Source organism: Fukomys damarensis, unplaced genomic scaffold (assembly GCF_012274545.1).
Source record: "Fukomys damarensis isolate Sample0158 unplaced genomic scaffold, DMR_v1.0_HiC HiC_scaffold_13, whole genome shotgun sequence".
Taxonomy (NCBI): Eukaryota; Metazoa; Chordata; class Mammalia; order Rodentia; family Bathyergidae; genus Fukomys; species Fukomys damarensis.
The window spans coordinates 24,593,397-24,606,961 of NW_022900925.1; the positions used below are offsets into that span (position 1 = coordinate 24,593,397).

At 51.7% G+C, this 13,565-nt stretch overlaps 1 protein-coding gene across 3 annotated transcripts; it reads left to right on the forward strand.

Annotated features, from left to right (window-relative positions):
- The first annotated feature begins 888 nt into the window (after positions 1 to 888).
- CUNH17orf64 (chromosome unknown C17orf64 homolog) lies at positions 889 to 9,535 on the forward strand. 3 transcript variants are annotated; one of them, XM_010626762.1, is made up of 7 exons: positions 889 to 1,032; positions 1,659 to 1,760; positions 1,920 to 2,095; positions 2,530 to 2,629; positions 5,968 to 6,139; positions 6,497 to 6,548; positions 9,154 to 9,227. In XM_010626762.1, the coding sequence occupies exons 1-6, from the start codon at positions 982 to 984 to the stop codon at positions 6,523 to 6,525; spliced, it is 630 nt and encodes a 209-aa protein (XP_010625064.1). In that variant the 5' UTR covers positions 889 to 981; the 3' UTR covers positions 6,526 to 6,548; positions 9,154 to 9,227. The 3 variants fall into 3 exon arrangements, with proteins under 3 accessions (XP_010625064.1, XP_010625061.1, XP_010625062.1); XM_010626759.2 differs by lacking the exon at positions 6,497 to 6,548 and having other exon boundaries at positions 9,154 to 9,535; XM_010626760.1 differs by lacking the exons at positions 6,497 to 6,548; positions 9,154 to 9,227 and adding an exon at positions 8,045 to 8,195.
- Positions 9,536 to 13,565: the final 4,030 nt, after the last annotated feature.

Genomic DNA, 13,565 nt, shown 5'->3' on the forward strand with positions numbered 1-13,565 from the left:
ATGCTTCTGTGTGTGTGTGTGTGTGTGTGAGAGAGAGAGAGAGAGAGAGAGAGAGAGAGAGCCTTAGAAAGGGCCAGTGAGAGAGACTGGGCAAGGGGGGCTTGGAAGTCTGTGCTGTTCAATTCGGTGGTCGCCAAGCCAGGGTCAACCTGGGCAAAGGAAACTGGGCCCCAGCCCTGGAGGACAACGAAAAAGGTCCTGGCGAGGGAACCCAGAGCTCCAGGGCAGAAGATGTGGCTTGAGTGGGAAAACCGAGGCTGTCGAGGTCTTGAGACGGTGTCCCGCTCTGGCGAGGTGCCTGGATACTGGGACCTGGAGACCCATACCCTGGGTCGGAATCACAGAAACCTCTTGCCCTGTTCAGTGTTCCCAGACCGAAGGCAAAGCACAGGACCTCCCAGAGCCTCTGGGCTCCTGCTCTGGGAAACGCGGTTACTCCGGTTCCTCCCAGACCGCCCAGGGCGCCTAGGGTGGGGTTTTCCCAACACCGCCCTTGAAAACAGCCCCCAAACACAAACACAGGCACCATGCTTGGTCTCTTAACTCTTGCAGACCGAAGGGGACAGAAGAGGTGTGGCCCAGGTGTGCATTTCGCTCTCCTGCCCCTGAAAGTTGCAGACCCTGCGGCTCACAGGGGAACGGAGCAAGCAGGAATAGTGCACGAGCAAGACAAGTACTTCAGACGCCTCTCGGCGTTCACAGTCAACAGCACCCGACCGTGCCCTTGGGAGAAGTGCCAGCCCCCCTGGGACAGTGTGAGCTCAGAGCACACCAGGCCCGGCACCTCTCACTCAGCTCCTTCCTGCGGCGCCCCCAGGAATGCGGCACCCCTGGTGGGGGCTGGGCTCTGTGTTGGCCGTTGCTATGGTTTTGCTCCGAGTTCTGGAGCCCACCGGTCCGAGACTCAGATCTCAGGAGCAGTGGGTGGGAAGCTAGAGGGGACGGGGAAGACAGGCTGAGCCTTCCGGTACTGCTGCTGTGATGGAGGCCCCAGCCGAGCCTGCAGGCCTAGGCCACAGGCCTCAAGAGAAGGTGGAGCAGAGGGAGGGAGGCAGGCCAGGATCGTCCTGAGGGGCTGGTTTGGGAAAGCAGAGAATTTGAAATTCAAGGAAGTAGAGAAGGGAAAATGGTGGCACAGGCCCAGAGGCGAGATAAGGTTGTTCATACAGATGGGCTCAGGTACAGCTGTGTTCTGTACATGCACCAGCTGTCCATGATGAATGGAATCTTTATGTGCTAGAAATGTGGACTGATTAAGAATTAAACTCCAGTCATGGTGGCAACACACCTGTAATCTCAGCACTCAGGAGGCTGAGGCAGGAGGATCTCCATGAGTTCCAGGCCATCCTAGGCTACACAGTGAATTCAGGGCCAGCCTGAACTACATCGTGATATCTTGTCTCAAAAACCAAATAAACAAATTATTAAATAAGTAAGTAAATAACAGGCAGAGGATATAGCTCAGTGCCAAGGTCCTGGGTTCAATCCCCAGTACCAAGAAAAAAGAAGCAGGTAGATACTCTAGGTTGTTCTAAGCAGAGGTTCTTGGAGATGGGGCTCTTGGCTCACATCAGTGTGGGGCTGAGAGAGGGGTGAGAGGAGAGCGGAGGGGCCATGCTTCCCCCGCACTGCCTCAGCAGGTGCCCTGCCTCCCCCAGGTGTCCAGTGTGCCCCATCCAGGCAGGAGCTCCGGGGCCATCCCCGCCAGAGGCTCGCTCATCCACCGCGCCAAGGGCCTGGGTGAGGACACCTTCAAGATTGTGAGTAAGGGCAGCCGGTGGCCCCTTCCCTGAGGAACGGCCAGCCTAGGCCCACAGCCCATCGCCCCCTGGACACGCCTTAGCAGGGCAAGTGGAGAAGCCCATCCTGCCTACCTGTTCTTTTCCCCGAGGCCCTCACCTTGCCTGTTGCCTCCTCAGTGTAAAGAGTACCTCAGGCCGCTGAAGAAGTTCCTGCGCAAGCTGCACCTACCCAGGGACCTTCCACAGAGGCAGAGGTTAAAGCATATGAAACAGAGCCTCGTGGTCCTGGGGAACCACATCAATGCCTTTCTGCAGCACTACTGCTGCACCTGGGAGATGAAGCGCTGGAAGAAGTACGGCAGCCTCCTTGTCCTTCCCCACACCTGACTCTGGCCACCCCATCTCCAATCAAGGTCACGTCTCAGGCGAGATCACCCCACTGGGCACCGTGCCACACGCCTGTCATCCCAGTACCCTGGGAGGCTGAGGCAGGAGGATGGCAAGTTTGAGCCTAGCCTGGGCAACTTAGTGAGACCCTGGATCCTGGGCGGGACAGAGGGCAGAGAGAGCAGAGCCACTCTGCTTACCCCGGGGTAGCACAGTAGCTGCCTTAGGTGTCCACACAAGATACCTCTGAATGAGCAGCGTGCATCCCCACCTCCTGTCCCCTCCACCCCAGACCAAGGCAGTGAGTGGCACCCATTTCTACCTGGGTGGGGCCCGCCACAGACAATGCTGGGGGAGAAACGATGGCGTCCCTCTCCCCAGCTGTGGTCTCTCCCTGCAGGATGCTCTGGCGATTCGTCTCTCTCTTCTCAGAGCTGGAAGCCAAGCAGCTGCACCAGCTCTACAAGTACAGCAAGACCAACCAGACGGCCAAGTTGCTGGTGAGGGGGCTTCTGTGTTGGGACATAGGGCCCAGGCGGGATGGGCCTCCTTGTGCTCTCCCAAGCAACGCTGAGGGAGATGCCACTGCCTCAGCCTTCTCTTGGCAAGGGCAGAGCAAGTTCAACCACAGGGTCCTGCTGTTTGCTCGCTGTCCATACCTCAGCCCGAGCTTAGCAGGGATGGGGAAAGCTGGGCCGCCCTGCCTGGGAGTCTCTGGGTTCTGTTAACAGAACCTGGCCCAGTTGTGTCCTGAAATGGCTGTCACGTGCTTTGCTCTCAGGACACGTGTATCCTCTTTAACATCAAGGAGAAGCCCAAAGACATCTGTTTGTGTGGGTTACAGCTACTCATGTTTACCCTAGTCAGAATGAGAGCTAAAGAAAAAGAATTTTAATTTATTTTCCAATCTGTTTAAAAAACAAGGAGCCCATTACATCTTAACATATTTTATGAAAAAATAACTATATTTTCTGAAACAAAAAAAGAAAATAGAGTAAGTAGCGTTTTACATTTTTGCAAATCTCTTTAGTGTTTGGCTTACTAGAAGGCAGCTGGATTCTCGTAGCGGTGCCTGCAGTCAATCTCTTCTGGAATATTCCCTTGGTTGAAATACATAAAGAAAGCTGGGCATGGTGGTGCACACCTGTAATCCTAGCACTTGGGAGATCTGAGGCAGGAGGATCTCTGTGAGTTCAAGGCCAGCCTGAACTATATAGTAAGACCCTGTCTCAAACAAACAAACATAAATAAAGAAAACCCAGTCTCACACGGATACATACTCAGAAATGAGAGCATTCTATTACTGTTTCTAGATAATTGCAAATATTTTTCTTTGATAATACACCAAAGTTTAACAAGTAGCATATTTTTCTGTTATTTTTTTGTTTTGTACTGGGGTTTGAATGCAGGGCCTTCATACTGAGCTATCCCTGCACCCCCCTAAAATTTTTGTTTTTTATTTTGAAACAAAGTCTTGTTAAATTACTGTGTTGCTGAGTCTGGGCTCCAATTTAAAAATCTTCCTGCTTCAGTCTCCCCGAGAGCTGGGATTAAGTAGACTTTCTAAAAGCAGTTTTAGGTTGCCAGCTCTCAAGAGGCTGAGGCAGGAGGATCATGAGTTTGAGGTCAGCCTGGGCTACATAATGAGACCGTATCTCAAACACAAACAAAAACAAAGCAAAATAAAAAGTGTTAAGTTGATAGGACAACTGAACGGGATGTACAGAGCCCCCTCCCCCAGTCACTAGCAGGTCCATTTGTTACCACCCATAGCCAGCGTCCATACGTTATCATTAACTGAAGCCCGTCTTAAGGTTAAGGCTCAGTCTTGTGTGGTCCATTTCTCTTTGGACAAATGTTGGACGGCTGGACCCGTCATCACGACGTCCTGCCCTGGCATTACTCTGCCCTAAAAGGTCCTCCGCACTCCCCTAGTCCTCCTCTCTCCCCACAAGCTGTGGCGGACACTGGCCTGGTCAGTGTTGCCACAGTTCTGCCTTCCCAGGATGTGACAGGTGGAATCGGACAGAAGGTGCCCCTTTCAGAGCTGCATCAGCGAGCTCTTCCGCACCAGCCTTCATTGGGATTTGTTGGTCTGTCTTTTGCACCTTAGACGGACCCTATTATCCCTGGGCTCCCGAAGGTTTGCAAAACACCCTTGAGAACCACTGGTCCAAAACAGTAACCCTAGGGACGAGTTGGGAAAGCCTTCTCTGCACTGGGCACTTTAGGTCCCTTTGCATAATCCTCAAACGCAACCCCATGGGGCCATGAGAAGCACAGTCCTTGGTGAGGACCCCACATGCAGGGAGGTCAATTAACTTAGCTCAGGCCACACAGCCAGTGAGAAGGAAATGCTTGGATTCACACTCCATCTGCCTCAGATTAAAGCCCTGCTCTGACCAAGCTCCCCGTTCCCTCTCTGCATCTCCGTTTCTTCCTCTGAACAGGAATGGTTGGGTCGTTTCAGTGATTCCTTTTGTTGTTTGTTCGTTTTGCAACATTGGGATTGAGCCCAGGGCATCACACATGTATGTCCCTGAGGCCCATCTTTTGCTTTTTCTTTTTTTAGACTGGGTCTCACTCTGCAGTTCAGCTGACCTTGAACTCACTATGTAACCCAAGATGTCCTCAAACTCAGGGCGATCCTCCTGCCTCAGCCTCCCTCCGAGTGCTGGGATCACAGATGTGCACTACCACACCTGGCCGGTCCATCTTTTCTAAGGGCCATGTTCTCACTGTGTTGCCCAGGCTGGCCCCAAACTCCTAGGCTCAAGCAGTAATCCTTCCTCAGCCTTAGCTGGGACCATAGTGTGCACCTTTGTGCCTGGCTCTAGTGATTCCATTTCTAAATATGAATAGCCGCTATTTTCATGATTCTTGAATTTCTGGATTTCCCTGTACATAAAAATTTCAAACTATCTCCAAGCTTTCTATTTATTTACTTACCTACTTATTTATTGGTGTCAGGGGCTGAACCAGTGTCTCTGCTCTGAGCTATATCCTCTGTCCTTTTTATTTATTTATTTAACATTTTGAGACAGAGTCTTGCTAAATCGCTAAATTGTCCAGGTTGGGTTTGAGTTTGCGAATTTGTGATGCTTCTGCCTCAGTTTCCCTCAGGGCTGGGATTACAAGTGCGTACCACCATGACTAGTTTTAATTTAAATTGCACCAAATCAGGACCTTAAACAAGTATCACTGTTTCATTACAAACAAAGCACATGCTATCCCCCACCTCCAACAACAACAACAAAAAAGGATGGAAGGCATGACCTTAAAATAAAAGAGAACCCCAAGCCATGTGTGGTGACACATGGCTGTTATCCCAGCTCTGGGAGGCTGAAGCAGGAGGGTCCTGAGTTCTAGGCCAGCTTGGGGTAAGTAGTAAGATCTTGTCTCAAAAAAACAAAAAACAAAACAAAAAAAATTTTTTTTAAAAAATTTTTTGGTACCAGGGATTGAACTCGGGTCCTTGCACTTGCAAGGCAGGCCGCAGAACCACTGAGCTAAATCCCCAGCAAAACAAAATAAAACAAACAAACAAACAAAAAACAAAGGTGGGGGGTCACAGCTCAGTGGTGGAGCACTTGCCAGGACTGCAGGAAGCTTTGTGTACAATTCTCAACATGCAAATAAATAAACAGAAAGGAAAGAGAAGATAAAGGACAATCTTGCAATCCTGGGACAGACAGCTGGCAGCCTGGCCTCCCTGTCCCCAGGGCCCTCTCTCCCATCTTTGATTCTCGCCCCACACTTTCTGCACCAGCCATCAGCCCTGTCGCTGCTTCCTCCCACCAAGTCGCCCCCCCACCTCTCCCCTGCTGTGGCCTTGCAGGTGGTCCTGGGCCCTGGAGACCCGGCAGAGTCCCGGGGCAGAGCCTTGCTGGCCAGGCAGGAGGACAGACTGCCCAAGCTGTGCGATACCTGGGGGCTGCACCGCAACCTCCGGGGCATGCGGGAGAGGCTGTCCAAGATGCAGGCCTCGGGTTCTGACCCAGCCCGGCGAGGTGAGCCCCCGCCCCCTGCCAGTGTGGGGGGCTGCGGAGTCGGGTTCCCGGGGCTCCCTCCACCCTGAGCCTGGCAGGGACCTTTCCCTCCCGTCCTCCTCCTCTCCGGCCAGCATTTCGCCTTCTGTCCTTTCCTCCCCTTCTCCACTCTCTGGGTGCATTCATTATGGAAAGTTGAAAGTGTCCTTGGAAGGAGAGTAAGGAGGAAAGAAGGGTCACCATCACCCAGAGGCCTCTGCAGCTGACATTTAGAGTTTCCCCGTGTTCAGTGGAATTTCTGCCCAGCAGGAGTCTCAGAACACGAAGCTTGGGACCCTGCCTTTTCCCGTTAGGTCAAAGCTGGGTTCTTCCCTGTAGGACTAGACGCAGGCGGAGGCCAATTCTGAGTGGAAGTGGATTGCAAGCGGAGGTCCGAGCAGCCGCGAGGGTGCCCCCTACCGGGCGGGGTGGGAGCAGGGCCAAGGAAGCGCCTGGTCACCTTCCAGCTGCTCCAGACTGCAGAGGCTGTGGGGTGCGGCTTGCAGGCCCCCATAAGTCTGTCCACCTCTCTCTCTGGAGCCGGCTTCTGGGCGCAGTTGGCGGTCTGCTAAATGCTGGGGAAGGAAAAGGTAAGCAGGTGGTCCTAGATTGCAGTCCTGAGGTGGACCCTGAGGTGGACCCTGAGGCGCCTCTGAAGGCCTGGCTGGCTGGGGTGAATCCAGGGCAGCTGGGCTCAGGTGGCCTCGGGCCAGCCGTTCCCCAGGCCCATTCGGACCCAAGGGCAAGCAGGAGAGAAACCAGCTCAGTGGCAGTAGGCATGGGCTGGGCGTGCCTGGCCCTGTGCCTACAGTGTAAATGGAGGAAGTCAGAGCTGCAGCGGGACTTCGCACCAGGAAGGCCGTGCAGGGTTAAGAAGAGTGGGGCACGCTGCACGGGAGACTGAGGCAGGGAGGCTGAGGGCAGCCTGGACGCTTTGGTGAGGTGCTGTCTCAAGTTTAAAAGGGCTGGTGATGTAGCTCAGCGCATCTCCCGTCCCCCCGCCCCAGACCATAAGAAAGAAAAGTCATGCCCGCCAAAGCAGCCATGAATCCGATGAGTTCTGGGCCAAACTCCTTCTCAGCCAGGTGCTTTCTGTCCCAATCCCCCCACTATGGGATTTGAACCCAGGGCCTTCTTCCTGCACTGCCTCCCCTGCCCTTATTTCTTAAGACCAGCTCTTGCTAAATTGCCCAGGCTGGGCTCAAATGTTCTATCCCTCTGCCTCAGCCCCTCTGATTGCTGGGATTGCAGGTGTGCAGCACCACAGGTGGCTTCTGCAGGGTGCTCTGCATCTTCGTCCCTGCAGCATCTGAATGAAGCGGTCATTATTGCCCCCCCCATGAGCCCCCTAAGGACCAGGGCTAAGGGTGTGTTAATTGGGACAGACTGTCTGCAGCTGGTGGGCTGGGGCGGGTTTGCAGGAAGGGCTGAGGAGGCAGATGGAGGAGGGTTGAGGAGGGAAGCTAGGTGCAGAGGTGAGGGGTGATGAGCAGACAGGGCCTATGGTGACGGAGGCGTGGATGGAGAGACGCAGGGCAAGGGCACAATGGGAAGGGGCCTTGGACCGTGGGGTGGGAGATTTGGTTTTCATGCAGTGAACGTTTTCACCATTGTATACATAGAACCCTAAATACAGATGGGCAAAAACAAGGAAATGCAAGCACCACATTGTCATAGCCATGGTCAGCCCTTCCCATGCTCTTTTAATGCCTCATATGTATTTTTTTTTTTTTTTTTTTTTTGGTACCAGGGATTGACCTCGGGTCCTTGCGCTTGCAAGGCAGGCCACCGAACCGCTGAGCTAAATCCCCAGTCCAGCCTCATATGTCTTTTAACCAAAATAAGACTATGTTGCATATGCGATTTTGATCTGACTTGCTTTTGTAGTCGGTGGTACCAACCTTTCCAGCTCAACTTTCTCACTGCACAACTAGTTGGAGTAAAGAATCTGCACTCACGTTTCAGAGATCGCTATTCCCAAACCATGAGTTTCACCTGGCTACATCTTGTAACTCTTTTTGCCTAACAAAGGCACCCTCTCGCCTCACAGATGTACGTTCTACCAGACGTCCCACCTCCTGATTTTTTCTGGTTGCTTCCTTTTGGCATCTTCTCGCTTGTTTCTCTACCCTTTAGTTTGAAAGTCTTAGGGATTTAAATGTGGGGTGGGGGTTAGAGATGAGGTTGTCTTCTTCCTACTGTCATGTGAGAAAGCTCGTAATTCCTGGGAAACCCACAATGAGTGGGTTAAGATTATTCACCAAACCACCCTGCAATTAAAAGTAACTTGCATGGTGTTTCTTTGCCACTATGTTCATATGACCTTTTTTTGTTTCAGTTTGGTTTGGGGTTTTATATGAGACACGGTCTCACTGTGCAGCCCAGGCTGACCTCAAACTCATGATCCTCCTACTTCACCTTCCCGAGTGCTGAGATTTCAAGCACGTGCCATCACACCTGGCCATAAGTCAGTTCTAGATTAAAATTTGCAATGGTGTTTTTGAACAGCCCTGCAGCTAAGTCCTGGGAATCAGGCCACAAGGCTCGAGAAAGGAAGAGAGGAATCCAAGCACAAAGCCAGAAGTCAGGAAAACTCAGGTCTGGTCCTGACTGTGCCCCTAACTTGCCATGAGGCACTGGGCACTTCATTTCTTACTCTATGCCTGCTAGAGACATCTGTAAATCATGGATGATGCCACCTCCCTTCCTCCCAGGATTTTAGCAAGAAGAGAGAAAGGGACATAGTTGGAAATAAGACTTTATTTTCCTGGTTTCTGGGCGGGGGGGCAGGATCTCACTTATGTAGTTCAGGCTGATCTTGAACTCACTGTGCAGCCCAGGCTGGTCCTAAACTTGCAGCAATCCTCCTGCCTCAGCCTCCCCAGTGCTAGGATTACAGATGTGGTCACCACCCCCAGCTTCATATCCTCCATATGCTTTTGAAATTCTCTTACTGTTTGTGAGGTCATTGGGACCTTCTCTGCCCTCTCTTTCAGGTTCCTTAAGGAAGCTTCCACAAAAATCAAAATTCAAGAGGATTAAGGAGGCCCCAGAAAGCCCAGAGACCTGATCACAAGAGCACCCACAGGGATAGAGGCCAGCTTGCCTGGGCACCCGGAGTACTTGGGCAGCTTCAACCGATCAACCTCTGGGGGATGGGCGCTCATGAAGGGAATGAGGAAAATCAGGAAGGCGCTCAGGGTCTTTATTACAAACAACAGAGTTGGAAATAAACATCCTTAAAAACGGTTCTACTTTACTTGGTTAACAGTCACCATTCACTCCTCCCCACCCCCATACTGGGGGTTAAACTTAGGGACCTTGTACCCCAGAGCTACATCTAGCATCCCTTTTTTTGGGGGGCGGTTACTGAATGTTGAAGACATGGTCTCACTGGGTAGTTCAGGTTGCCCTTGAACTCACTATGTAGCCCAGGCTGGCCTCCAGCTTGTGATCCTCCTGCCTCAGCCTCCTAAGTAGCTGGGATTACAGGTGTGTCCACTGCATCTGGCTATTTGCTCATTTTTGTTTGTTTCAAAACGTTGCTCCAGCCCTCTTCTAGGTGGTTGGTGCCTCACCTATGCACAGACAAGTAGAATGTGGTCACCTGTGCCAGGGACCACCAGGGTTTAGCAGGGGGACAGACGTCTGCGTAGACATTACAGCAGGTGTGTGCCAGGCACAGGGCTCTGGGGGAGGGAACAGGAGCTGCGGGGTGTCTGCCTCCGGCACAGGCACCATAGTGGGTGGGCTGGAGCTGGGGAGAGTGGCGGGCGTCACAGATGGCCAGAATCATCTGGACGTCCCTTCACAGGTCACCTTGGAAGAACCTGGCATGACAAGTGCACAGGGGACTTGTGCTGCGACCGCGAAGTGCCTGGAAGTGCATGAGGCCAAAGCCGGGAACAAAAGGAGATGCGGCGATGGTGTCAGCTAGACTGATCGCTCAAGCCTGGGGTCAAACTGGGATCCTGCATGCCAAAAGCGTGTCGCCCATGTGTTCTCTTCCTGACTGTAGTCTACTTGGTGTTAGAAAGCTCAAGCTCAGGGTTTCATACATACCAGTTACACTGAGTTATATCTCTAGCCCGTTTAAGACATACACACGCACATATATATTTTAAAGGTAGCCAATATTAAAATTGCATTATTTCACATTAAAAGCATATCACCAGCTGGGTGTGGCGGCACGCAGCTATAATCCTAGCATTCTGGATTACACTCTGAGGCGGGATCACAAGGTCGAGCCTGGTCCAGGGAGCTTAGGCCCTGTGTCAAATAGGGGTGGGGACGGGCTTGGGGGGGGAGTATCTTAGTGTGGAAGTCCCAGGTCAGTCCCCAGTCCAGGGTGGGGCTTGTGTGTATCAAGCTGGGCATAGACATTCCTGCCCCGGTCCTGGCTGCGTGGGAGGGTGAGGCTGTAAATTCAAGACCAGTGTGGGCAATATCCCAAGACCCCCCACTTATGAAACCAAAAGCAACATCAGATCCCCGGCTTCCCACCCACATTTGGGCCTGGATTCCCAGGTCGCCCGGGCTGTGGAGCAGTTGTGAGGCCTCCTTCGTGAGCTCCAGGCTCGCCACAGTCCCTTCCTTCCCCATCACTTGCACACAGCTGTCTACCATGGAGCTATGCCCTTAATACACAGTTTTTTTTTTTCTTTTTGTGGTACTGGGGATTGAACTGGGAGGGCACTAACGCAGAGCCTCCCCCCCCCGCCTCCTTTTTAATTTCTTAATTTAAGACAGGGTCTTGATAAATTGCTCAGGCTGCCCTTGAACCTCTGATCCTTGCCTCCCAGCTGAGTAGCTGAGCAGCTGCGATCATGGGCAAGTGCTGCAGAGCCCAGTTTAACTGACAATTTTGGTGACAGATTGAGGCAGGTGAGAAGGGGTCAGAGGGAAAGAAGATGGTACCATGTCTCTAGCCAAAGCCCAGGTAGACAGGGCTGAGGATGTAGCTCAGTGGTCCCGCCGCCTGCCTTGCAAGTGCACGTTTGATCCCCAGTACCAAAAAAAAAAAAAAAACACACAAAAAGATAAAGCCCAAGTAGATAGATGGCAGTGAGTGCAGGGAAAGGAAGCTGGCTCATTTCCCAGAAATAAGCCAGGTGTGGGGGTGGTGCTTGCCTGTAATCTAGCACTCAGGAGGCTGAAGCAGGAGGATCATAACAAGTTTGGGCCAAATAATGAGTTCAAAGTCAGCCAAGAGAGCCTGGAGAGGGGTATTTCAAGCCCTAAAAGAAAACAACCTCCAACCTAGACTGATGTATCCTGCAAAACTCTCTTTTAAAATGGGTGGGGAAATAAGATACTTCCATGACAAAGAACACCTGAGAAACTTCATGAATACCAAACCAGCCCTGCAAACAATTCTAAACAGTATCCTAGAAAAAGACAGTGAGGGTCACAACACCAGGAGGCCCAACAGAACAAATCAATTAGACAAGGCAAGAAACTAAAGGGAGAGGGGGAAAAATCAAAGTCAGCCAAGAATGACATGGTGAGATCCAGTCAATAAATAAATAAGAGCTGCATTGCCACCTTTTCCAAAACACAGGAGACACACTCCTAAGTACTGAGGACGATCGCTTCTTGGCCTTTCAGCTAAGATCAAGTCTTAGTACTGAGGACTGTCAGGCCTGCCCTAAACCAACAGGAAAGAGCACACAGGCTTCTTTCAGCAAACATCAGCTTCCTAGTAAATAGGGTAAATGGACTCAAAATGTGATTTTACAGCCCCCTGATGCAGAGAAGTCCAGTAACTGTATACCCACCCGAGAAGATCATTCTTGGGCATCCACATCATAAAAAGTCCTTATGATTATAGCCCCTTTCCCAAAATCCATATTAGTATAGTCTTCCCTCCCTGCTGGCTGCTGTCCCTCTCTCCCAATGTTAGCCCACGGATGTAACCTTTCCCTGCTAGCTGCTAGACTCTCCTGATTTTAGTCCCTGATTCTAGTCCCTGTTCACTGAGATAAACTTTCCTTTTTCTCACAACAAAGAGCCTATTTTGTTTGTTCTTTGTTTTGGGTTTGTTTTTTTTTTTTTTGACAAGTGGGTTCTTTAGAACAAGGACATTGTCCCGGAGCCTGTAGCACAGGGCCATGGTGTGCGTGTAAAGTGACTATGATTACAGAGGAGCACATAAACACGAGTATCCGGCTGGTCTGGGCAGCTCAAACAGGGAAGGGAGGGGAAAGCTCCATCTCCCTCCCTCACATCCGCTGTTCCTGGAAGTGGCGAGATGAGTGATGAGGCCTAGGCCGCCCTCGCTAGCCTGGTTGGGTCCCGGGCAGTTATGCCAAGCAGGGAGGCCTCGCGGGAAAGGGGCAGGCAGGACAGGGGTGAGGACCAGGAGCTGTCTGCTTTACTCCGAAAGGTCCAGCAGCCTGAGAAGAAACCAAAATAGAGCGGCGTCCCCTGTGCGCGAGGCAGCACTGCCACCTACAGGAAGCGTGGGGCGCTACAGCGTTCTTGCAGCCGGGGCGGGGCGCCTGCAAACTGGTGGAGGCCAGAAGGGGCCAGGGGCTTCCCGCCAGCCTTGGCAGCGGACAGCAGGTGACGCTGGTTTGAGACCCTTCTTACCTCTTCCCTCAAATTCGGTAGGATCTTAGCATTACCAGAAGGCAGATCACTCGTCTTTCCTCAGCTCAAAGCCCTCCCACAAGGGCCTGGGATTTAGCTCAGTGGTGCCGCCGCTGCCTCGCAAGCGCAAGGGCCTGAGTCGATCCCTGGTACCAAAACAAAGGACCCTAAAAATCTTCCCACAGCTACTCACTCGACCAAGGCAAAAACTGAAGTCATCAAGGGCTTCTGAGGTCCTCTAAGGTCCTTGTCTCCATCCCTTTGCTACTCTCTGTCCTTATCCTTGCTTTTCACATGTTTATCAAGCACACTTCCTGTGTTAAGCAGCTTTTTGTCCTTGGGACAAACACCTGCAGTAGGCAATCTTGGGGCACACGGGTAATCCCAGTACTACTCCGAGGCTGAGACCGGAAGATTGGCATCCTTTTCATTTTTTAATTCTTTTAAAATTCTGAGGCAGGATCTTGCTAAGTACACTAACTTGCCAGGTTGTGCTCAAACTTGGGTCCTCCTGCCTCAGCCCGAGAGTGCTGGGATTACAGGTCTGTGCCCCATGGCTGCTAAGGGCAGAGGTCTTTGTCTCTTTTCACAGTGTATAAATATAATCCTCAAGTTTAAATGTACCGGGGCCCAGGATTCAGCTCAGTGGTTCGCTGCCTGCCTTGCAAGCGCAATGCTCCAAGTTTGATCCCTGGTACCAATTTGTATTTTCTTAGTTAACAGCTTACAGTTTATCCTGAGTGTCACTAGAGAGGTACATGTTTTTACTTTAAGCTTTTTTTTTTTTTTTTTTTTTTTTTTTTTTTTTTTTTTTTTT

Coding starts and splice junctions, on each gene's coding strand:
- CUNH17orf64 (XM_010626759.2), top strand. CDS start 982: ATGGAGGCCCCAGCCGAGCCTGCAGGCCTAGGCCACAGGCCTCAAGAG. Junction 1,761..1,919: donor GTGAGGACACCTTCAAGATT/GTGAGTAAGGGC, acceptor TTGCCTCCTCAG/TGTAAAGAGTACCTCAGGCC. Junction 2,630..5,967: donor ACCAGACGGCCAAGTTGCTG/GTGAGGGGGCTT, acceptor GTGGCCTTGCAG/GTGGTCCTGGGCCCTGGAGA.